We start from the raw sequence: 20,969 nt of genomic DNA on the forward strand, positions 1-20,969 counted from the left end.
ATTTCCTCTCCCATCCTTGGCACTAAATATGTAGCTTATATAAGGAACCAAAACACGGCCATGTGCACAAGCCCTACAAAATAAATGGGAATTAACAGGAATCTGTCAACTCTGTTTCTCGTACATACACAGTAGGGATTGGTTAAATCAAATTAACTATGCTTTTGCTTACAGTGATAGCCCTTTATAAATACTGCACTTTGATTTAATAGCTAAACAGTTGGAGAAACAGCGCTGAGCCTCGGCAGCTAGGGATGATGGCTGAATATCATCAAGACACCGGTGCTGTGGTGTGCCAAACTTGTGTTTTTTTTAAATAAATAATTTTTTCTTTTTTTTAAGTGCAACTCATTAAATTGGAGCTGAGCTGCAGTAACCTGGCACAACCACTTCACAATGTATGGCGCTGTCTGCTTCCTGCTCTGTTCTCTGTGTATGAGTATATAAACATTGCAGTTCTCTAGCAATAGTGCTGTGGCCTTCCTAAACAGCCGACCTGCAGGGGTGCCAGGAGTCGGACCCCTACTAAGCTTATATATTAATGGACTATCCATTAGGCTATCCATTTTTTAAGTTTGGACAGGACCTTTAACCTTTGGGGAAAAAAATGCAAAAATATTGTGTGCACAAGACCTAACATAGTCTTATCTGCAGGAAGGCCTACAGCATTAGAATTTCTATAATAATCACAAGTTATTTAATAAAAGTAATCTGTATAAACATTAGAATACTACAACCTGCACGACAGCCAGAGGATTACCATTCAACTTCCCCAGACAGCAGCAAAACTGAATATTTTTGTATTTAAGCATAGGAGTTAAACATTAAAGCGATACCTTATCACCTAATCTGCATACATGATTCTCAAAACCAATTTATTGTGAAGAAAAAATAAAAACATATATATGTACAGTATGGGGTTTAGTTAAGTCACAGCTTTACATGCATTGTTTTTGATAATATTAAAGGGGTACTCTTCCCCTAGACATCTTATCCCCTCTAAACAAACACCAGGTGCAGCAGAGAGATCACAGGGGTCCCCAGTGGCAGGACCCCCACTATCTCCCTGCTGCACCTGGCGTTCATTTAGAGTGTCGGGTGCAGCACCAGAGGCTCGTGGCGTCACGGCCACCCCTCCTAAATGCAAGTCCATAGACTTGCTTTGAGGGGGTGTGGCCGTGACTTCAGGTGTGGGGTGTGACCGTGGCGTCATAAGCCACGGTCCTGCATCGCCAGTCATCCGGCACAGAGCGAAGTTCTCTCTGTGCATCGGATGTCTGGGGTGCCGCAGCCAAGATCATGGGGGTCCCACCTTTGGATATGGGATAAGATGTTTAGGGGTGGAGTACCCCTTTAGAGCGTATCTGTCTTTTCAGGTGAATCTTCAGTAAAAGCCATCGTGCGTACATGAGGAGCAGAGCTATTTCTAGCCATTATATAACTTTTATATGGGATTTTCCATCAGGTTTCCATTTGCAGGCTCCGCCTATATTTTTTCGTTGTCCCTGAGCTGATGGGTGGAGACTAGATGCTATGATGTCTCTCACAACTTGTACATGTATAAGAGGAGAGTCTGCTTGTAAACCTGGTATTTAGGTCACCTACTCTTCATCCATATTTGTCCCGAATTTAAAAAAATTGCAAGCGCAAAAAAAAAAATAGTGCAGACAAAAATATGGGAGTAAAATAAAATCTGCCAGTGGATTTAACCCTAAGATAGCTGATGGCTGAAAACTAATGTGTTATTAACAGAGAGAAGGGAACAAGCAGCTGCCAGACACCTCTGATCGCAGCCTATTTCTTGTTGGAAAACAGGATGGTGGAATTTCAACAGTGATCAGAACTAGGCTTGGATGTATTGCGGAGAGTAGAAGGTCTTTATTTCAAAAAAAGAAAAGAAAAAAATTCTTCAAAATAGGTGTAACCACAGGAGACGGCTGTTGCTGTGGGAACCATTGTGCGCTTGCCTTTGTTGTATTACATTTTCAGGCTGGACTGTAAGGTCTGTGCACTCATCGATCAGTGCTGGAGATGTGGTGTAGAAAGGTCAGGTCAGATGGTGATCTGTATAACAATAGTGATCATTTATAATGGAAAGGCGGCTCTAAGACTTCTGAACAGGACCAGGTCATCCCCTTTCCTGTAAACCTTTTGGGCTTGGCAGTTTGTTTCCACTGAGACAATGGTTCCCCTTTATAGGGGTGATATGCGCATCATTTCCTTAACAAGGTGAGCGGCCACCTATGGAACCAGCTTCATACCTGCCCTGCGCTTGGATTATATACGAGGCGCTGTCCTCTCTTTCTTTTTTACTGTTTCTTTTATGAAACCCTAATTGTCTGGTATTCCCCATAGCAACCAATCACAGCTCAACTTTCACTTTACCAGAGATATGAATGCTGAGCTGTGATTGGTTGCTCTGGGAAAAACCAGACAATTAGGGTTTCAGGCTGATTGAAAAAGCTCCCCCAGTACATTGAAGTGAATGGGAAGGCTGTAGCAGGCACACATATATGTACATAGCTGTGTTGCATACTATAGTGAAGAGGTCATGGTGCACCAGTGAACCTTGTTACTGGTCAGTGGAGGTCCCTGAGGTCCTAGTGGTCCACCAGCCATACATTTATTTTTTTCTCACATTTTCCAACACAAAAAAGTTGCATTTGAACAACAAAAACTCCAAACAGAGAATTAGAGTATTCACTCTTCCCCACTCCCTGGAGAACCAACTGTCAGGATACAAAAAGAGGGTACAGCATACATTACATACAGTGGGGCAAAAAGTATTTAGTCAGCCACCAATTGTGTAAGTTCTCCCACTTAAAATGATGAGAGAGGCCTGTACTTTTCATCATAGGTATACCTCAACTATGAGAGACATAATGAGAAAAAAAAAATCCATAAAATCACATTGTCTGATTTTTAAAGGAAATCTGTCAGTAGTATTCCCCACACTTAACCTGTCACACAGGCTTCTAGTGCGGGTGATGCTGATTAAAACGGTACTCACATTGCCCGGATTCGCCCAGCCATTCCACCGTAAATTGCATTTTTTTCTATATATGCTATTGAGGGCCTTGGGGCATGGGCGGAGCTCAGATCCAAGCTTGGGGCACGCTGACGTCCGTCGGCTGCTCCGCCCAGCTCATTAATATTCATAACCCCCCTCCCTGCTCCTTCGCCCGTGTTAGTGTACGGCGCATGTGCCGCTTACTGTTCTCCCGGGAAGCGGCGTTCCCCCCCGGCTTCTTACTTATCAAAGATGGCTGCGACAGTGAAGTCGAGGGGGAACACTGCTTCCGGGAGCACACAGTAAGCGGCGCATGAGCTGTACACTAACACGGGTGAAGGAGCAGGGAGGGGATTATGAATATTGATGAGCCGGGTGGAGCGGCTCGGATCAGTGCTCTGCCCATGCCCCAAGGCCTTCATTAGCACAAATAGAAAAACGCTATTTGCGGTCGAACAGCTGGGCGAATCTGGACAATGTGAGTACCGTTTTAATCAGAATCACCCACACTACAAGCCTGTGTGACAGGTTTAGTGCGGGTAATACTACTGACAGATTTCCTTTAAAGAATTTATTTACAAATTATGGTAGAAAATAAGTATTTGGTCAATAACAAAAGTTCATCTCAATACTTTGGTGTATATATACCTTTTGTTGGCAATGACAGAGGTCAAACATTTTCTGTACGTCTTTACAAGGTTTTCACACACTGTTGCTGGTATTTTGGCCCTTTCTTCCATGCAGATCTCCTCTAGAGCAGTGATATTTTGGGGCTGTCACTAGGTAACACGGACTTTCAACTCCCTCCAAAGGTTTTCTATGGGGTTGAGATCTGGAGACTGGCTAGGCCACTCCAGGACCTTGAAATGCTTCTTACAAAGCTACTAATTTGTTGCCCAGGCAGTGTGTTTGGGATCATTGTCATGCTGAAAGACCCAGCCACGTTTCATCTTCAAAGCCCTTGCTGATGGAAGGAGGTTTTCACTCAAAATCTCACAATACAGGGCCCCATTCATTCTTTCCTTTACACAGATCAGTCGTCCTTGTCCCTTTGCTGAAAACAGCCCCAAAGCATGATGTTTCCAGCCCCATGCTTCACAGTAGGTATTGTGTTCTTTGGATGCAACTATGCATTCTTTATCCTCCAGACAAGACTAATTGAGTTTTTACCAAAAAGTTCTACTTTGGTTTCATTTGACCATATGACATTCTCCCATTCCTCTTCTCGATCATCCAATTGCTCTCTAGCAAACTTCAGATGGGTCCGGACATGTACTGGCTTATGCAGGGGGACACGTCTGGCACTGCATGATTTGAGTCCCTGGCGGCATAGTGTGTTACTGATGGTAGCCTTTGTTACTTTGGTTCCAGCTCTCTGCATGTCATTCACTAGGTCCCCCTGTGTGGTTCTGGGATTTATGCTCACTGTTCTTGTGATCATTTTGACACCACGGGGTTAGATCTTGTGTGGAGCCCAAGATCAAGGGAGATTATCAGTGGTCTTGTATGTCTTCCATTTTCTAATAATTGCTCCCACAGTTGATTTCTTCACACCAAATTGCTTGCCTATTGCAGATTGTCTTCACAGCCTGGGGCAGGACTACAATTTTGTTTCTGGTGTCCTTCAACAGCTCTTTTATGCTAGGGACGTTAGGGACCCACTCTGGATAGGTGGCCTTGACGTGGCGAGTGGGCTTGTACTTTTTGATCAAAAATGTATACTAACAACCTGTTAGTTTTTGAAATTATGCTGAGAAGCAATCAGATCATTATACAAGATTGTAGATGTGCACCATGTCTGTTTTTCTACCCGAATTCTTTGGTCTTGGCCATAGTGGAGTTTGGAGTGTGACTGTTTAAGGTTGTGGACAGGTGTCTTTTATACTGATAACAAGTTCAAACAGGTGTCATTAATACAGGTAATGAGTGGAGGACAGAGGGGACTCTTAAAGAAGAAGTTACAGGTCTGTGAGAGACAGAAATCTTGCTTGTTTGTAGGTGACCAAATACTTATTTTTCACCATAATCTCCAAATAAATTCTATGATTTTATGGATAATTTTTTTCTCATTATGTCTCTCATAGTTGAAAAGGACAGGCCTCTCTCACCTTTTTAAGTGGGAGAACTTGCACAATTGGTGGCTGACTAAATACTTTTTTGTCCCACTGTATGTATCACACACAGTATTAGTTAAAATTAGAGTTGAGCAAACTTTTCGGCTAGGCTGGGTCGCAAAATTATTTAAATTAAAATAAACCTAAAAACACGTGTATAATACTGCCTAAAGGTCTAAAGCCCTTTATAACACTGCTAGGGATGTATTAAAGTGGTTTTTAAGTGGTTTTAAGGCTAATTTCATGTCAAAGTTATAACAATAAGCGGTAAAACATGGTAACTAATAGCTTGTTTAAAAACACACTGCACCAGTTGATTTTGTATGCTTTTTGTATGCTATAATAAAGCTGCATAAAAGCATCCCTGGTTGTTAACAGATGCCTACCAGTGTTAAAGTGCACATGGGGAATCAGAAGACACAATGGTTTTTTCCAGGCATTCCAAAAAATTCTCCCTTTTTGGTAGTTGCAACAGGTTTTAGGTGTAGCAAGTGAAGACGGATTGGATTTTTCCACGCATTCCAATAATTCTCCCTTTTACAGGTGTCAAAAATAGAGAAGAAGATATAGCTTTTGTATTAAAAACCCCAAAAAGATATCCCTTTTTTGGGGATTATGGGTTGGTTATGTGTAGGTCTGGCTGGTAGTAGCAGCAGTAAGGGTGATGGTGGACTGGTGGTAGTTGTAGCAAATAGACAAGAAGCTGTGGTGGACTGGTTATAGTTGTAGTAGCCAGCAGACCGTAAAGCCAGCAGTGGTGGACTAGTGAAGTTGTAGTTTCCAGTGGACAGCAGGTAGTGGTAGACTGGTGGGAATTGTAGTATCGAGCGGACAGCAGGCAGTGGTGAACTGGTGGAAGTTGTAGTAGCCAGCGGACAACAGGCAGTGTTGGACTAGGGGGAGTATCAGTAGCAAGTGGACGGCATCAGTGATGGACTGGTGGAAGTAGTAGCCAGCGCTCAATGGGGGAGATTTATCAAAACCTGTGCAAAGGAAAAGTGGTCCAGTTGCCCTTGGCAACCAATCAGCTTGCTTCTTTCATTTTTAACAAGGCCTCTGAAAAATGAAAGAAAGCATCTTTTCCTTTGCACAGGTTTTGATGAATCTCCCCCAATATGCTCAAGTAATAAAACATAGAGCTCACCATCCTTGCCAGCTTTTTCAAGGACCTGGCTTGTTCCGCCTTCGTCCCATACTGCCAAGGTTGGTCATCATGTTCCTCATTGTCATCATCATCACTGTCACCCTGTGTAGGTTACTCTTCCCCTATTCCTCCGATAGATCCTCCTCAGGTCCCACTTCCTCATCCTCAAGAAGAGCATCCATACTGCTGCCAGCCAGATGTGAACCTTCCTCCACTCCATCCCTCATTGCTCAATCATCACTGTGAGCATTTGCTTTAGAAGGAATATCAGCCCTAATGTCACTATTTCCACTGTTGTCCTTGCTAATGAATCCTGTTGCCTCTCTGAAAGGTTTGAGCATTAAAACAGGCGTCTCTGATTAGTTCCCAATGCCTATGCTGAAAGTTACACTGGCTCCAAAAACTGTCTGTCTGCTGCATTAGGTAGTCTGCCATCACTTTGCACTGCTGGTACAGGTGGTCCAATATGTGTAGTGTAGAGTTCAACTTTGTTGGAATGTTGCAAATGAGGGCGTGTTGAGAAAGATGTTTGGTGCTGTAGGGCTAGATCATCATGTTTAAAATCATAATAATGTCTAAATCAAATGTAAACTTTCCTGCACATAGCAAGCACATTACTGAGATCACCACAATTTTTCAAGAAATGTTTGACAACAAAATGTAGCACGTATGCCATTCAGGAAAAGTGTCACCTAGGCACAGGGCAGTCATGGAGAATCTGGATGAGGGGGAGGAAGTTAAGCCCGATCAGTGCAACTGTGGAGGTATCACTTCTTCCTGGTATTGTTACAGTGAAGGCTCGTGCTGCAAGACGCAAGGACATGTATTGGCCTTGGTAATAGCTACTACTGCAAGTATCTACCTTGGCATACACTATGCTGCACACCTACAACTGCAAGGGGTGGCCTACAATCCACACCACATAAGTGTGCAAAGCTGGGATGGCATTTTTGCCTAAATGATTGAGATTAGGTAGGTGACATCTGGGCTGAGCATGCCATATTAGTTGATTTAAGGCCGTTGAATCAACAAGATGGCACGGTAGTATTTCCACACAACAAAATACTAGACAGGTACACCACCACCTGACTTTGCCCCTCCTCTGGAAGTTTTCTTGTTTCTTACAGATGCAGCAGTGTCTCCGCCACCTGCTCCTGAGCTGAGCAGACCAGCAGGACTACTTCTGGTACATTTAAAAGTTGTTCCAGCCCTACCGTAATTCTGCTCTTCTTCATTGACAGTACCACTACGCTCCTGCTCAGAACACACCTCCTCCTCCTGACCTGGTTCCCTGGTCCTGTCCAACACTACATCATCAATATCAGACTCTACGCCTACACCACCAGTCCCACTCGTGCTATGCTCGGTCACAGTTTCCACCTCCACCTCTCTTATTATCCTCCAAAACCAAATAACTAGCCTCTTAAACTCACCCGTAAGCTGTCTCCCAATTGGCCTGGTAGCTGTATGTCACATAGTGCACGCAATGATTGGATAAGCTGGGGTCATGTGCTGAATTTACCCTAAAAGTTCTGAGCAGGATCAGGCTTGGCTTACTCATCTCTAGTTAAAATACATCACAGTAAATCATCATAACTGTAAATTATCAGTGGGTAGTCTACTCTTTCACCACCAACCCGACAGTTTAAGGGAATGCCAAAATCAGAGACAATGTACACTAAAACCTCTCCAAAACCACCAGATTTTGTGTGATGGATTTTCAGACCACCATTTCTTATCAAAACCATTTTCTTTAAAAAGACCACCCCTGAGACAACCACTTTTTCTAATTTATATTAAATTTAGGTTGTTATTATTATTATAATAAACATTATCACATGTGTGTTGAAAAGAAAAAAATGATGTGTAATTCACATTCACTACTATTGTGACATAGATAATAAAAATAGAGTAAAGAGTAACAATAAAAATAAGATGGAAAGTAAGAGAAATATAAGTTTTGCATATTTTTTTGTCATTGCACTTTCTTTCATGTAGTTATTTATTTTATTAATTTTTCATAAAATCATACACAGGGCCGGCCCTACCATGGGATCCAGTGGGGCCATGGTCCCAAGCGGCACTTTTCCAGGATCGTGATGTGGTAATTATACGAGGAGAAAAAAATGGGACCCATGACTCCCACTGCATCGGGCCGACCCTGAGCACAAGAATGCCGCCCCCATTCCCCCCCCACCCCCTGTCACAGAGGGGGAGGAGGGGGGTGGGGGGGTTAATGAAATGTCACACAGGATGAGGAGGAAGGGGGTTAATGAAATGGCACAGGAGGATCAGAGGGGCCACCACAATTCCAAATCCTCCTCTGATCCCCCCTGTGCCAGTTAAATTCCCCCCTCCCCTCTGTTCCCCTGTGCCATTTCAATTCCCCCCTCCCCTCTGTTCCCCTGTGCCTTTTCATCCCCTGCCCCTATCAGAAGGGAAGGCGATTGAAGTGGTACAGAGGGAATCAGAGGGGGGAATGGAAATGGTACAGAAGGGGGATCAGCAATGGAGGGCACTGGAAAAATGCAGAGTCTAACATGTTTGTCCTGCAGATGCTGAAAAGATTAAGTTTTGGCTTGAAGAATGGCGGTCTGAGCCGGAGGGAGAAGAAAAGGAAAGAGGACGCCGCTGATCAGAAAAGATTGTGAGTCCCTAAATGTAATTGTAATCACTTATATGGTATAAAAATCTGTATACAGTTGGTATATACCTCTATATGGTCCTGTATATAATAACTTACATGGTATACAGAACCTGTGCGCAGCTGGTATATACCAATATATGGTCCTGTATATAATCATTATATGGTATACAGATCCTGTATACAGCTGGGATATACCAATATATGGTCCTGTATATAACCACTTATATAGTATACAGATCCTGTGTGCAGCTGGTATATAATATATGGTCCTGTATATAATCACTTATATGGTATACAGATGCTGTATACAGCTGGGATATAACAATATATGGTCCTGTATATAACCACTTATATGGTATACAGATCCTGTACATAGCTGGTATATACCTCTATATGGTCCTGTATATAATCACTTATATGGTATACAGATCCTGTATACAGTGGGGATATACCAATATATGGTCCTGTATATAAGAACTTATATGGTATACAGATCCTGTATACAGCTGGTATATACCTCTATATGGTCACTGTATTGAGGGGGGGGGTGAGGCAGTTGGGGAATCTTTGTTTGTATATAGTGGATTTTATTTAATAACAGTATAGTGGAATCATCCAGTCACTACTCAGTTTGTGGTGTAAAGGTCCTTGTGTGGCGGTATTATGTGTCCCTTATATAGGTGAATAATTGGTAATATTTATCTTGGTATATCGTTATTATTGATATTGTTGGTCTCAGTATACCTGATCATACAGAATGTTAATAATAGTTGAGACTTCTGATTCACCTTAATACAACTGATGAGAAGAACGACAACTCTTCAATGCAATTTTGGGTGGTCTTCTAAAAGAGGTTTCACTATATTCCTCCCAATAAAATGCAAACAAGAACAAGAGTCAGGAATCCAAAAGAGCACAACTAGGCAAGCCTGGAGTGTCTATCCATATTCCCCACTGTCCTTGAATTGGATATAATATTTTTCTATAACATCATGAGGCCATTGACTACTGCATGTGGGGTCAGTTTTGGCCACATACCTTTTAAGGGTATGTTCACACTAAGTAGTTAGTGCGGAATTCAGTGCGCTGAATTACGCGTTGGAATTCTGCAGTGTGAACTCCTAACATTAGTGTGAGTGGATCTTCCGCAGACCCATTCACACTGCGGACAATTCCGGCGCTGAAATTTATCTGTGCAAAGAAAGAACACGTCCGCGAGCAGTGCATAGCAGTCAATGGTGATGGCAAAGTATTTTGGTGGCAGCTGCCAGATTCCGTTCACATTACATAGTGTGAACATACCCTTATCGCTAAACTCTTAAAGGGGTACTCCATTGCTAGACATCTTATCCCCTATCCAGAGGATAGGAGATAAGATACCTGATCGCGGAGGTCCGGCCGCTGGGATCCCCGCGATCTCTGTGCAGACACACCCCCTCCCATAGCCATGCCCCCTCCCATAGACATGAATGGAGGAGGCGTTGCATGACGCCTAGCGGCCAGACCCCCGCAATCAGACATCTTATCCCCTATGCCACCCATTCTATGGGTGAGATGGAGATCTCAAAAAGTTGCAAAATATTGGCGCAAAGATTTTGCGACTTTTTGCAGTTTATGCCAGGCACAGAAATGGTAAATGCCCCCCTTTGTTTTTTTTAATGATGGAAAGGGCATGGTTTTTGCGCACCCCCGCACGCTGAATTTATTACAACTAGCGCCTGTTCTTAGCTACATTGTCCACAAAATGGCATTCAAGGGTGGACAGTAAGATGTAGCCTACTTTATATGATCAGTTTAACACATTTGTCTGCTTTTCCTTAGATGTAAACCCAGTACTTCCCCCATATCATAAATGAGACAGGAGTGTATTTAATTGCTGTTTTTTTTTTTTCCTGCAAAAATCATAGCAAAAAAATGCAATAAACAATTAGTGATAAAAATGTACTTTGGTGTAGTAATCTATTTTCCAAACAGGGTGCCTTCAACTGTTACAAAACTACAACTCCAAGCATGCCCGGAAACAGTTTTGGAAACAGTGTGCCTCCAGCTGTTGCAAAACTACAACTCCCGGCATGCCCCGACAGCCAACGGCTGTCGGGGCATGCTGGGAGTTGTAGTTTTGCAACAGCTGGAGGCACCTGGGTTGGGAAACGCTGCTCTAGAAATGATGACTCCTAGCGGCTGTCTAAAAGTGCTGGGAGTTGTATTTTTACACAGCTATAGATGTGGTGTCCCAGCACCAAAGGTTGTCCTGTAGGCTGCGGATCTCCTCGAGCATGCCTGCTGCACCTGTGATTTTTCTTTGCTGTATTGAATGTATTATGTTAATATATATGCACTGTACCTGTATATGTAGATGTAGAGTATTCAGGTGACCCTGTCTGCCTAATGGAAATCCCCCAAATTGCCCTGTATATAATGTAGGGGGGGGGGGGGGGGGTGGAGTTGCCCCAGCTTAGTTTCAGTTCAGTGCTGAGTAACTGTTGGACTAGAACAGTGCTCCATGTGAGCTGCAGTGTGGAAAGGAGATGGAAGAAGTGTGAGGTGAATCCTGGAGGAAGCCTAAAAGCCAATCTCTCAATCAAATCAACCCCGCCATTCTGCAAGTGTTCCCCCATCCAGGAGTCATACCATGGTGGTGTCAGTGAAATTGGACCTTAGCAGAACCCTAGTCAGTGTGGGATATCTCCAAATCTAAGTCTCAAGCATATCTAAATCAAGTGGGTGAAAAGAACCAAAAGTCCCAGCAAGGCAATAGGGCTCCCAAGGGTTACACTGTATGCCTTCTACTCTGCTCTATACTGCATGTGTTGTACCATCTACACCTGCCTCAGTAAAAGACAGTTATCGATAACCCGGCGTCAGTGTGATTATTGCCCCCGTGCCTAGCCCAGGAGAAGCTGTCTCCACCTCGGACTGTGTATAGGCTAACAGTGCCCTGGCATCACCCCCGGTGCCACCACATAGAGCCACAGGTGTAGTGGATAGATGGGGCACATAACATCAGACTGCTTCAGACCCCTTAGATTGATCTGCATGACTCATATAGTTTCCTCCCGATTATTATAGGTATATAGCGTATATAGCATTGCTCTGGATGAATTGCAGACACATAAATAATCCTCGCTCTATACAGGTAGATAATGATATATGTATCCAGGCTGTCATGTCCTTACCATTCTTGTCAGCTCTTCTCAATATCTGAAAGAAAAAAGGAAAAAGAAAATGACTACATCTGTACTAGTGACGGCTTGCTCAGTCCAATTATATCTCATCTGACATATTTTTAATGTGTCTTGTAGAATTTCACCTAATGCAGCAGCTTCTAAATCCCCTTTATGAGACTCTCAGGCAGTATAACACACTAACTGGCTATATGGGTAAGGCTGTATTCACATGATGCGGCTAATTAGCAGAACCGCAACTAGTTATTGCATGCGGTTTTGCTGCAAATGACTGAAACCGCAGTCGAAGAAATGCACATTTTCCATGATCTGCACAATTTTTACAACAATTTCAATCATTCGCAGCAAAAATGCATGCTATAATTAGTTGTGGTTCTGCTAATTAGGCGCAGCCTGTGAACACAGCCTTTTCTGCTCCCCATGGCTCAGTATTTATCTTTTTCACATAAGAGCTAACAAACTCATTAACTGTTTATACACAATACAAGATTAACCTTTAAAGGGGTACTCCACCCCTAGACATCTTATCCCCTATCAAGGACGGAAGATCGTGACATCACAGCCCCGCCCCCTCAATGCAAGTCTATGGGAGGGGGGTTTGCGTCCAAGATCTTGGGTCTTCCAGCAGGACAATGACATTTAAATCCCATTGAACACCTGTGGAGAGATGTTAAAATTGCTGTTGGGAAAAGGCGCCTTCCAATAAGAGAGACCTGGAGCAGTTTGCAAAGGAAGTGGTCCAAAGTTCCGGCTGAGAGGTGTAAGAAGCTTATTGATGGTTATAGGAAGCGACTGATTTCAGTTATTTTTTCCAAAGGGTGTGCAACCAAATATTAAGTTAAGGGTGCCAATAATTCTGTCCAGACCGTTTTTGGAGTTTAGTGTGACATTATGTCCAATTTGCTTTTTTTCCTCCTTTTTTGGTTTAGTTCCAATACATACAAAGGGAATAAACATGTGTACAGCAAAACATGTGTTACTGCAATAATTTTCTTGAAAAATTTCAGGGGTGCTAACATAGAAACATAGAATGTGTCAGCAGATAAGAACCATTTGGCCCATCTTGTCTGCCCAATAATCTGAATCCTATCAACAGTCCCTGGCCCTATATTATATGAAGGATAGCCTTATGCTTATCCCATGCATGTTTTAAGCTCCTTCACTGTATTTTCAGCGACCACTTCTGCAGGAAGGCTATTCCATGCATCCACTAATCTCTCAGTAAAGTAATACAGTAACCCCCCGACATGAGATGGCCCCGATATATGATCAAATCGACATACGATGGCCTCTCAGAAGCCATCGCATTAACTGCTATCCGACAGCGCAAAATGCTTAAGCTGCTGTCGGATAGCAGTTTAAGCATCCCGGACAGGTACACTTTCCTATCCCCACTGCTCCGGGTCCACTTCGCGATCCAACGGCGTCTTCTGCATCTTCTCTGGGGTCCGGGCCTCGCTTTCCGGCATCGTTGTTACGTCCTGCGCACGCCATGCCGCCGCAGCAACGTAATAACGTCACCAGAAAGCGAGGCCTGGACACCGGAGAAGATGCGGAAGAAGCCAGAGGATCCCGAAGAAGACGCCGGAGCAGCAGGACAGCATCAGGAGCCCCTGGGACAGCATCGGGAACGGTGAGGACACGGTCCGGAGCGGCGGGGACAGGTGAGTATTAAATGCACTTTTTACATTGCACGAATCCCTCAACATACGATGGATTTGACAAACGATGGGTCGTTTGGAACGAATTACCATTGTATGTTTTTTTTTTTTTTTTAAACCTTTGCCCCTCTAATTTAAAACTATGTCCTCTTGTGGTAGTTTTTCTTCTTTTAAATATGGTCTCCTCCTTTACAGTGTTGATTCCCTTTATGTATTTAAAAGTCTCTATCATATCCCCAACATTTACGGCCATGACTGTATTGGTCCTCTCAGATGGGCTCAGTCCCAGTCCCCATACAGAGTTAATGTATTGCATTTATGTGTAAATGCATCTTTAAATCCTGTTGTTAAGCCCTATGTAACCAAGGAAGGTGTAAGTGACCAGGTGACTTGTTGGTGACCTATGGGACCCCTCCAAATTGCTCCCATATATAGTAGGGAGGAGCTAGCCTAGTCAGTTCAGAGTTGAGTTCTGAGTGCAGTTACAGTGAAGTGAAGACCTGAGAGTTGTCTGGTGTTCCTGAGGGAGATCAAGGCCTAGTCACGCAGCCACGCATCCACCACCAGTAACCCCTGCTGGTGAAAGTCAAAGCCTGGTAAGCACAAATACAGGGGAGAAGTCTAGTCAGCATAGTCAAGTCTGTCAAGTCTCTAAAGTCAGCGTGGGTTGCATCATTGAGTCCAAGTTCACAACAAGTCCCAGCGAGCCAACAAGTCTCCTAAAGTACACTGAGTATCTCTTTGGGCCTGAACTTAGCTGTAAAGACTTTAACATCTGTCTGTCTCAGTCAAGTGCCGTTGTTCCGTAACCTTGCATCAGAGTGATAATTTGCCCCACGCCTGGCCCAGGAACCAGCGGCCATACCTCGGGTAGTGTAGAGGATAACCACGCCCTGGCATCACGAACACTAAGGGTTAACAACATCTGCCCTTCCAACACCCTCTACCACACAATCATTGAGCAATCACATAGCATAGCATTGATCAGTGTTCATTGATCACTGATTGGCGATCTGCTTGTGCAGCCAGCCTAAGGCAGGCTGTATAGGCCAAATGAAGATTAGTGGAACGGCGGTAAACTGAAGCCCTCTGGTCACTATCGTAATCCATTGTGTGATTGTGCGGGAACAGTGAGAGCCTAGTCTAGTTTATGCACTATTAGCTGCATACAGCAGAAAACAGCAGGCAAGGAAGTGCGCAAAAAAACAGGGAAAACAGAGACCCAGGGAAAAAGATATGATTCATTCCAGCCCAAATACCAAGACTAGGTTCACTCCAGTATAATATGGATGCAGACTGTGGGTCTGTTTGGACTAGGTTTACACTTCATAAGATCTTGCAGCATATTTTATTTATTGTATGCATACTGATTATGCATTTTCATCCGTAATCAGTAAAAAAAATTAAAACTGTGCAAAATAAATAAATAAATAAAGCCATTTTTTGCAGACAGAAATGGGTGCATAAAATATGTTCCAAATGTTACGCTGTGTGAATCCGGCCTTAAACTGAACTGAAAGCCTTCATCAAACCTGCGGTTGAACTGAGACCGGCCGCTGTAATGGAAATGCAAAGACGTGCCCCTTGTTATGCCAATGTGAAGCCAGCCCAGGTTGAATTCACACGTGGGGGATTAACCACAGACAGTTCTGCCGCTGTCCCATTCATCCCAGTCAGGACTTCAGAAATCCATTCACATGTATAGAAATAATTTCCAGTCACAGAATTTTTTGCAACAAATCGCCCATAGTAATAACCCTGTAATATTCTCCATGTCTCTCTTGACTGCCGTCCTGTTATTACTTTTTCTGGGTTAATTGTCAAAGACACAGAACAAATCTGTTCCTTTAATAGTTCATTTAACAATTATCCATTTTCATTAGTTCCATAGCAATAAGCCTGAAATATTCTTCGCTGGGAAATATTGCGTAACAGTTGTTATACAGAATGTCATTGACAGAGAACAGGCGGCTCAGGCGGAGCGAACAGCAGCAAACAGATAAGTCCCTGGTAGGTTACAGAGAGGAAGAAATGACTATGGAGGCAGATACTATGGAGAGTGCAGACAAGATGCCAGATGTTCATTTACTATAGAGGCACTACTGGTTATATAGACTGAGGGGTACGTGGATCAATAGTAGACTTAGTATGATATCCATTGTAATGCTGATGACAGGTTTAGGCTTTAAGGAGTACTCCGGGACAGAAAAATGTATCCCCTAGCACAAGGATAAGTGTCAGGTCGCGGGGGCCCCAGTGGTCAGAACCCCCTTACGATCTTCTACACTGCACCCCGGATCTCCTCCTAAATGTAGCTAAATGTTGACCAATGCACGAAGCTGTGGCCGACATGCTCCCTCCTTGCAGCTCTATGGAAGAGCTGGAGATTCCCAAGTGCAGCGCTCCAGCTCTCCCGCAGATGCATGAAGGGGATGTGTCAGACACTGCTTTCATTCAGGAGGAGAGCCGAGGCGCCAGGCGGGAGATCACAGGGGTTCCCAGCGGGCATCAGCTGAGCACCACCGAAGGTCTTTTGTTGCTGTTTTAAAGGGGTACTCCACCCCTAGTACACAGCCGCCATGCCCCCTCCCATAGACCTGAATGGAGGGGGAGTGGCGTGACATCAGGAGCGTGGAAGCCCCAGGCTTCTGTGTTCATGAACGCCATAGCGCTGGCCTGGAGATCGTGGAGGGTCCCAGTGGCCGGACCCCTCGCAATCAGTCATGTTATCCTCTATCCTTTGGATAAGGGATAACATATCTAGGGGCAGAGCACCCCTTTAAGACTCTATGGAAGTCCATGTTCCTGCACATTAGGAGAGGTAGCGTAAACCGCTTTTCTTCTGTTATATGTAAAAAATGTTATATACCTGACAATAGGAATTTTGGGGGAAAAAAAACAACCCTACTCCTTTAAGGCTTCATTTACATAAAAACCTCTATCTTGGTATATATGTACCGGCATACAGAAAAACCCTCTATGAGAAGACAACCCAAAATTGCATTATAAAAAGCCTTTTCTAGAGGACGGGGGTAGGAGGAGAATCATTTTTATTTTCTCTGCATTCGTCACCTTCAGCATCTCCGGTTCATTTCAATAGCCAAGAAAATGACTGCACAGCCCGTGGATAAGGAGGATACCTTACCTATATTTATCCCTGTGTTCTTAATTTAGAAGAAATCAATACAGAAGTTGAATGTCGGGATGACAGGGACCCGCACGCTCGGAATAGTCAAAGAAATAGCAGAGAATATTGTATATATAATGATATATTGCCTCTATCAACATTTAATAAAGAATGTGATTCAATTTGATTTATGGGATATTTCATAATATTATCTGAATAATATATATATAGTTAGTTTATTAAAATGTATTAGTACCTGTAGTTCTCAAATAAATAGTTTAGTACATAACTTTGGGTGGATGCAACATTTCTTAGATCTAGTTATTAAAATGATTACTGCTACTAAAATCAAAATGACAGTAATATGTAAATGTAGATGAGATTAGGGAAGCGTTTCCCTACCAGCGTGCCTCCAGCTGTTGCAAAACTTCAACTGCCAGCATGCCTGATCTTCTACTATCTATCTTCTCCTATGCCATATCTATCTATCTATCCATCCATCCATCCATCTTAATCTGATCAGTTAGTGCTTCCTAAAAGTGGGGATTTCAATTTATTAGCTGCTAGAACAGTTTTTTTCCCAGTGTGCCTCCAGCTGTTGCAAAACTACAACTCCCAGCATACCCGGACAGCCAACGGCAACAGCTGGAGGCACACTGCTTGAAAAACACTGGATTAGGGACTACAGTAGTTGAATTAGAGACGTGCTTTACTATCTATCCATCCATCCATATTAATCTGATCATTTAGTGCTTCCTATTAGTGAGAATTTTAGCTGCTAGAACAGTGCGTCTCCAGCTGTTGCAAAACTACAACTCCCAGCATGCCCCGACAGCCAACGGTAACAGCTGGAGGCACCCTGCTTGGAAAACACTAGATTAGGGACTACAGTAGTTAAATTAGAGATGTTGTTGACTATCTATCCATCCATCCATCCATCTTAATCTGATCATTTAGTGCTTCCTATTAGTGAGAATTTTAGCTGCAAGAACAGTGCGCCTCCAGCTGTTGCAAAACTACAACTCCCAGCATGCCCCGACAGCCAACGGCTGTCGGGGCATGCTGGGAGTTGTAGTTTTGCAACAGCTGGAGGCACACTGTTTCCAAAACGCTGTGCTAGAATGACAGCTTGACGTAACTTTTGCAAATAAAAAGTTTTATTATTAACAAGAAACGGACAATAATTTGCATGACATTCCTACTTACATCAAGGAAGATGGACATGCCTTTAGTCATGTGCAGGGATGAGCTGATCTCTTCGGAAGAGTCAGTCCTGGAAGGAGAAGACATCTCCTGACCGTCCATTCTGTAGTCAACGCAGTGAGTCAGGTGAACCCCTTGTCTATGAAGCCTAGGTTGGTGAGTCAGAGATGCTTTCAGCTAAGAACGATCTGCAGTGTGCTGATCCTCCTTCAGTATCCTACAATCCCTCCCAAGTGTGTTCATCCTCCTGATCAGCAACACTGTACAGCCCCCCTACCCCACTCTTCCTACTGTTACTTCTGTGACGCCTAATTACAGTATAGTCTATAGTCTCCTTGTTTTATGACTACACATAGATCACGTCTAATACGGATCATGCCAGTCAATAATAAAGCAAGCATATCCGTAAATTTATTACGTGTTTTAATTATTTAAAAAAAAAAAAAAAAGAAAAACAAACAAATCCGTATAGCTAAAAAAAAACCCTCACTAGTGTTAAAGGTTAATGTGTATAGAGTGTGTGCGCCATCTAGTGTTCAGAACATGGTAATTTCCAAGGAACCATAGAACTAGAGTTAAAGGGGTATTCCAGGCAAAACCTTTTTTTTATATATATATCAACTGGCTCCGGAAAGTTAAACAGATTTGTAAATTACTTCTATTAAAAAATCTTAATCCTTCCAATAGTTATTAGCTTCTGAAGTTTTCTGTCTAACTGCTCAATGATGATGTCACGTCCTGGGAGCTGTGCATGATGGGAGAATATCCCCATAGGAACTGCACAGCTCCCGGGACGAGAGTCATCAGAGAGCAGTTAGACAGAAAACAATAACTCAACTTCAGAAGCTAATAACTATTGGAAGGATTAAGATTTTTTAATAGAAGTAATTTACAAATCTGTTTAACTTTCCGGAGCCAGTTGATATATAATATATTATATTATATATATATATATATATATATAAAAAAGTATTGGCCTGGAATACCCCTTTAAGGTTTGTTCTCACGGTAGGAAAATGTGTGGCATGACCTTCCGCACCTTTGAAAGTTCCGGCTGGCGCCAGGACCGCTCAGAAATGTGCCGTCTCATAGACAGCAATGCATTTATGTGCGAAATACGCAGAAAGAATACACAGGTCTATTCTTTCTGCGGATGCTGGAATCAGGATTTTCGTAGCAGAAGCATCTGCCGCGGAAATTCCACTGTGTGCACATTGCAGCAGTATCTCATTGAAATCAATAGGATACTGCTGCAGAGAGCTTAGATTAAAAATTGTTAAAGGGATACTCTGCCGGAAAACATCTTATCCCCTATCCAGCGCCGCTCTGGGGGGGGGGGGGGGGGGGGTGGGGGGGGGGGATGGAGATCCAGGACTTAGTGACCAAAAATGTATATCACTGTATTCTTCAAAATTATGGTGGTTTTTAACGGGGGTGGGGGGCTCCTTACCATGGCACCCCAGGGTCTCGGACAGGCCGCTTGATAACTCTCCTCCATGTCTCCGCAGTTCTGCTCGAGTTTCCCGCACTTTCCCGGAAGTCACGTGCCCACCGGAAGCTCCCAGCTCCTCACAGTCAGTTCATTGCGGCTCGGACTACACTTCCCAGAGACGCTGTGCGGCTGGACGTTTCTCTATGCCATCACGCATTGGAGTTGGTTGCTATGGAAACGGCATTCCGGTATGTGAAAAATTCATATCATAAAGAAAAAAAACACACCGGTATTCGGTATGAACTGGTATACCGCCCAGCAGTATCAGGGCTCCATAAGGAGATTGCGGGGGGCCACATCGGTCGGCCCCTGCGATCTAAAACTTATCCACTATCCTGTGGATAGGGGATACGTTTTTCTGTACTTCAAGGCATGGGACGTCTTTAATATGAAGCAATAAAGATACAAGTCTTACGGAAAAGTATCCAGCTGAAACCCTTTCTTGTATTTAGTGTACACTTATCAAAGACCCCACTCCAGGTCATCCGTGCAGGATAACGTTTTCCCACGAGGTGAGAGCTGGTTTGTAATTTTTGTACATTTTGCCTGGTTTTCTAAGACTCCGCCTGAGTTGTTTTAAATTTATAATCGTACGAAAAACTTTTCGGTTTACTGATCAGAAAAAGTGGGGAGTAAAATCCCTGCTCTCTGTCCTTCTCAGCAACTGGGAGTAATGCATTATTTTGGTGTAATGAACTGGTCTCTGATTCTAAGGGTATGTTCATGTGGTGGAATTTCCGCAATTCCACAAAAATTCCATTCAGCAAAGCTCGCTGAAAGGAATTGCGGAACTCCAGTGGAATTTTTGTATCCTCCCAGAATTATGCTGAAATTTAAGCCCGATTGATTTCAATGGAATTTCGCTGCGGAATTCGGCAAAATATAAGACCGATCTAATATTTATGTGTAATGCAGAATTTTCATGGGGAGTGCCGAATTCTGCACTGAAATTCTGCCGAGTGAAGATACCCTAGGGGAAGAGTGGAAGAGTTATGGCTAAAAAAAGGCGACAAGGATTAAATAAAAAAAACGCTAAATCTGTTAGGCTACATTTTCACTTGTTTTTTTTTGGTTGATTTGCCCCAAAAAAACACCAAAATGGCCGAATGGCATTTTTCCATGGGACAAATGCTGCAGCCAGATGTTAGCAGGGGGCCAATAGAGAAACGCACAATGCCAAACCCACTTTGCGTTTTTTTTATGCTTGACGTTTATTTTTTCCCTGACCCTGGCATTTTCATGCGATCTGCCAGTTTTGGAAATTGTAGCATGCGGAGACTATAGCATTTTTGTAAAGCAAAAATGCCATAGTTTGGGCATCCCTGGAGGAAAGTAGTGATTCCTAGCATCCCTACTTCCCTCTGCAGCCAGACAGCTTCCAGTGCT

General features: G+C 43.4%; 1 protein-coding gene across 2 annotated transcripts in view; it reads right to left on the reverse strand.

The window, feature by feature from the left end:
- Positions 1 to 18,435, reverse strand: part of NECAB1 (N-terminal EF-hand calcium binding protein 1) — a 309,035-nt gene extending 290,600 nt beyond the window's left edge. Inside the window, exons 1-2 of one of the 2 annotated variants that reach the window (XM_056522357.1) lie at positions 18,095 to 18,435; positions 12,092 to 12,116 (exon numbers count right to left, since the gene is read on the reverse strand). In XM_056522357.1, the coding sequence (XP_056378332.1) occupies positions 12,092 to 12,116; positions 18,095 to 18,193 (124 nt within the window). In that variant the 5' untranslated portion in view covers positions 18,194 to 18,435. The remainder of the gene's footprint in view (positions 1 to 12,091; positions 12,117 to 18,094) is intronic. The other variant, XM_056522356.1, reaches the window with a different exon arrangement.
- Between the last annotated feature and the right edge of the window lie 2,534 nt (positions 18,436 to 20,969).

The sequence above is a fragment of the Hyla sarda genome, chromosome 5 (genome assembly GCF_029499605.1).
Source record: "Hyla sarda isolate aHylSar1 chromosome 5, aHylSar1.hap1, whole genome shotgun sequence".
Taxonomy (NCBI): Eukaryota; Metazoa; Chordata; class Amphibia; order Anura; family Hylidae; genus Hyla; species Hyla sarda.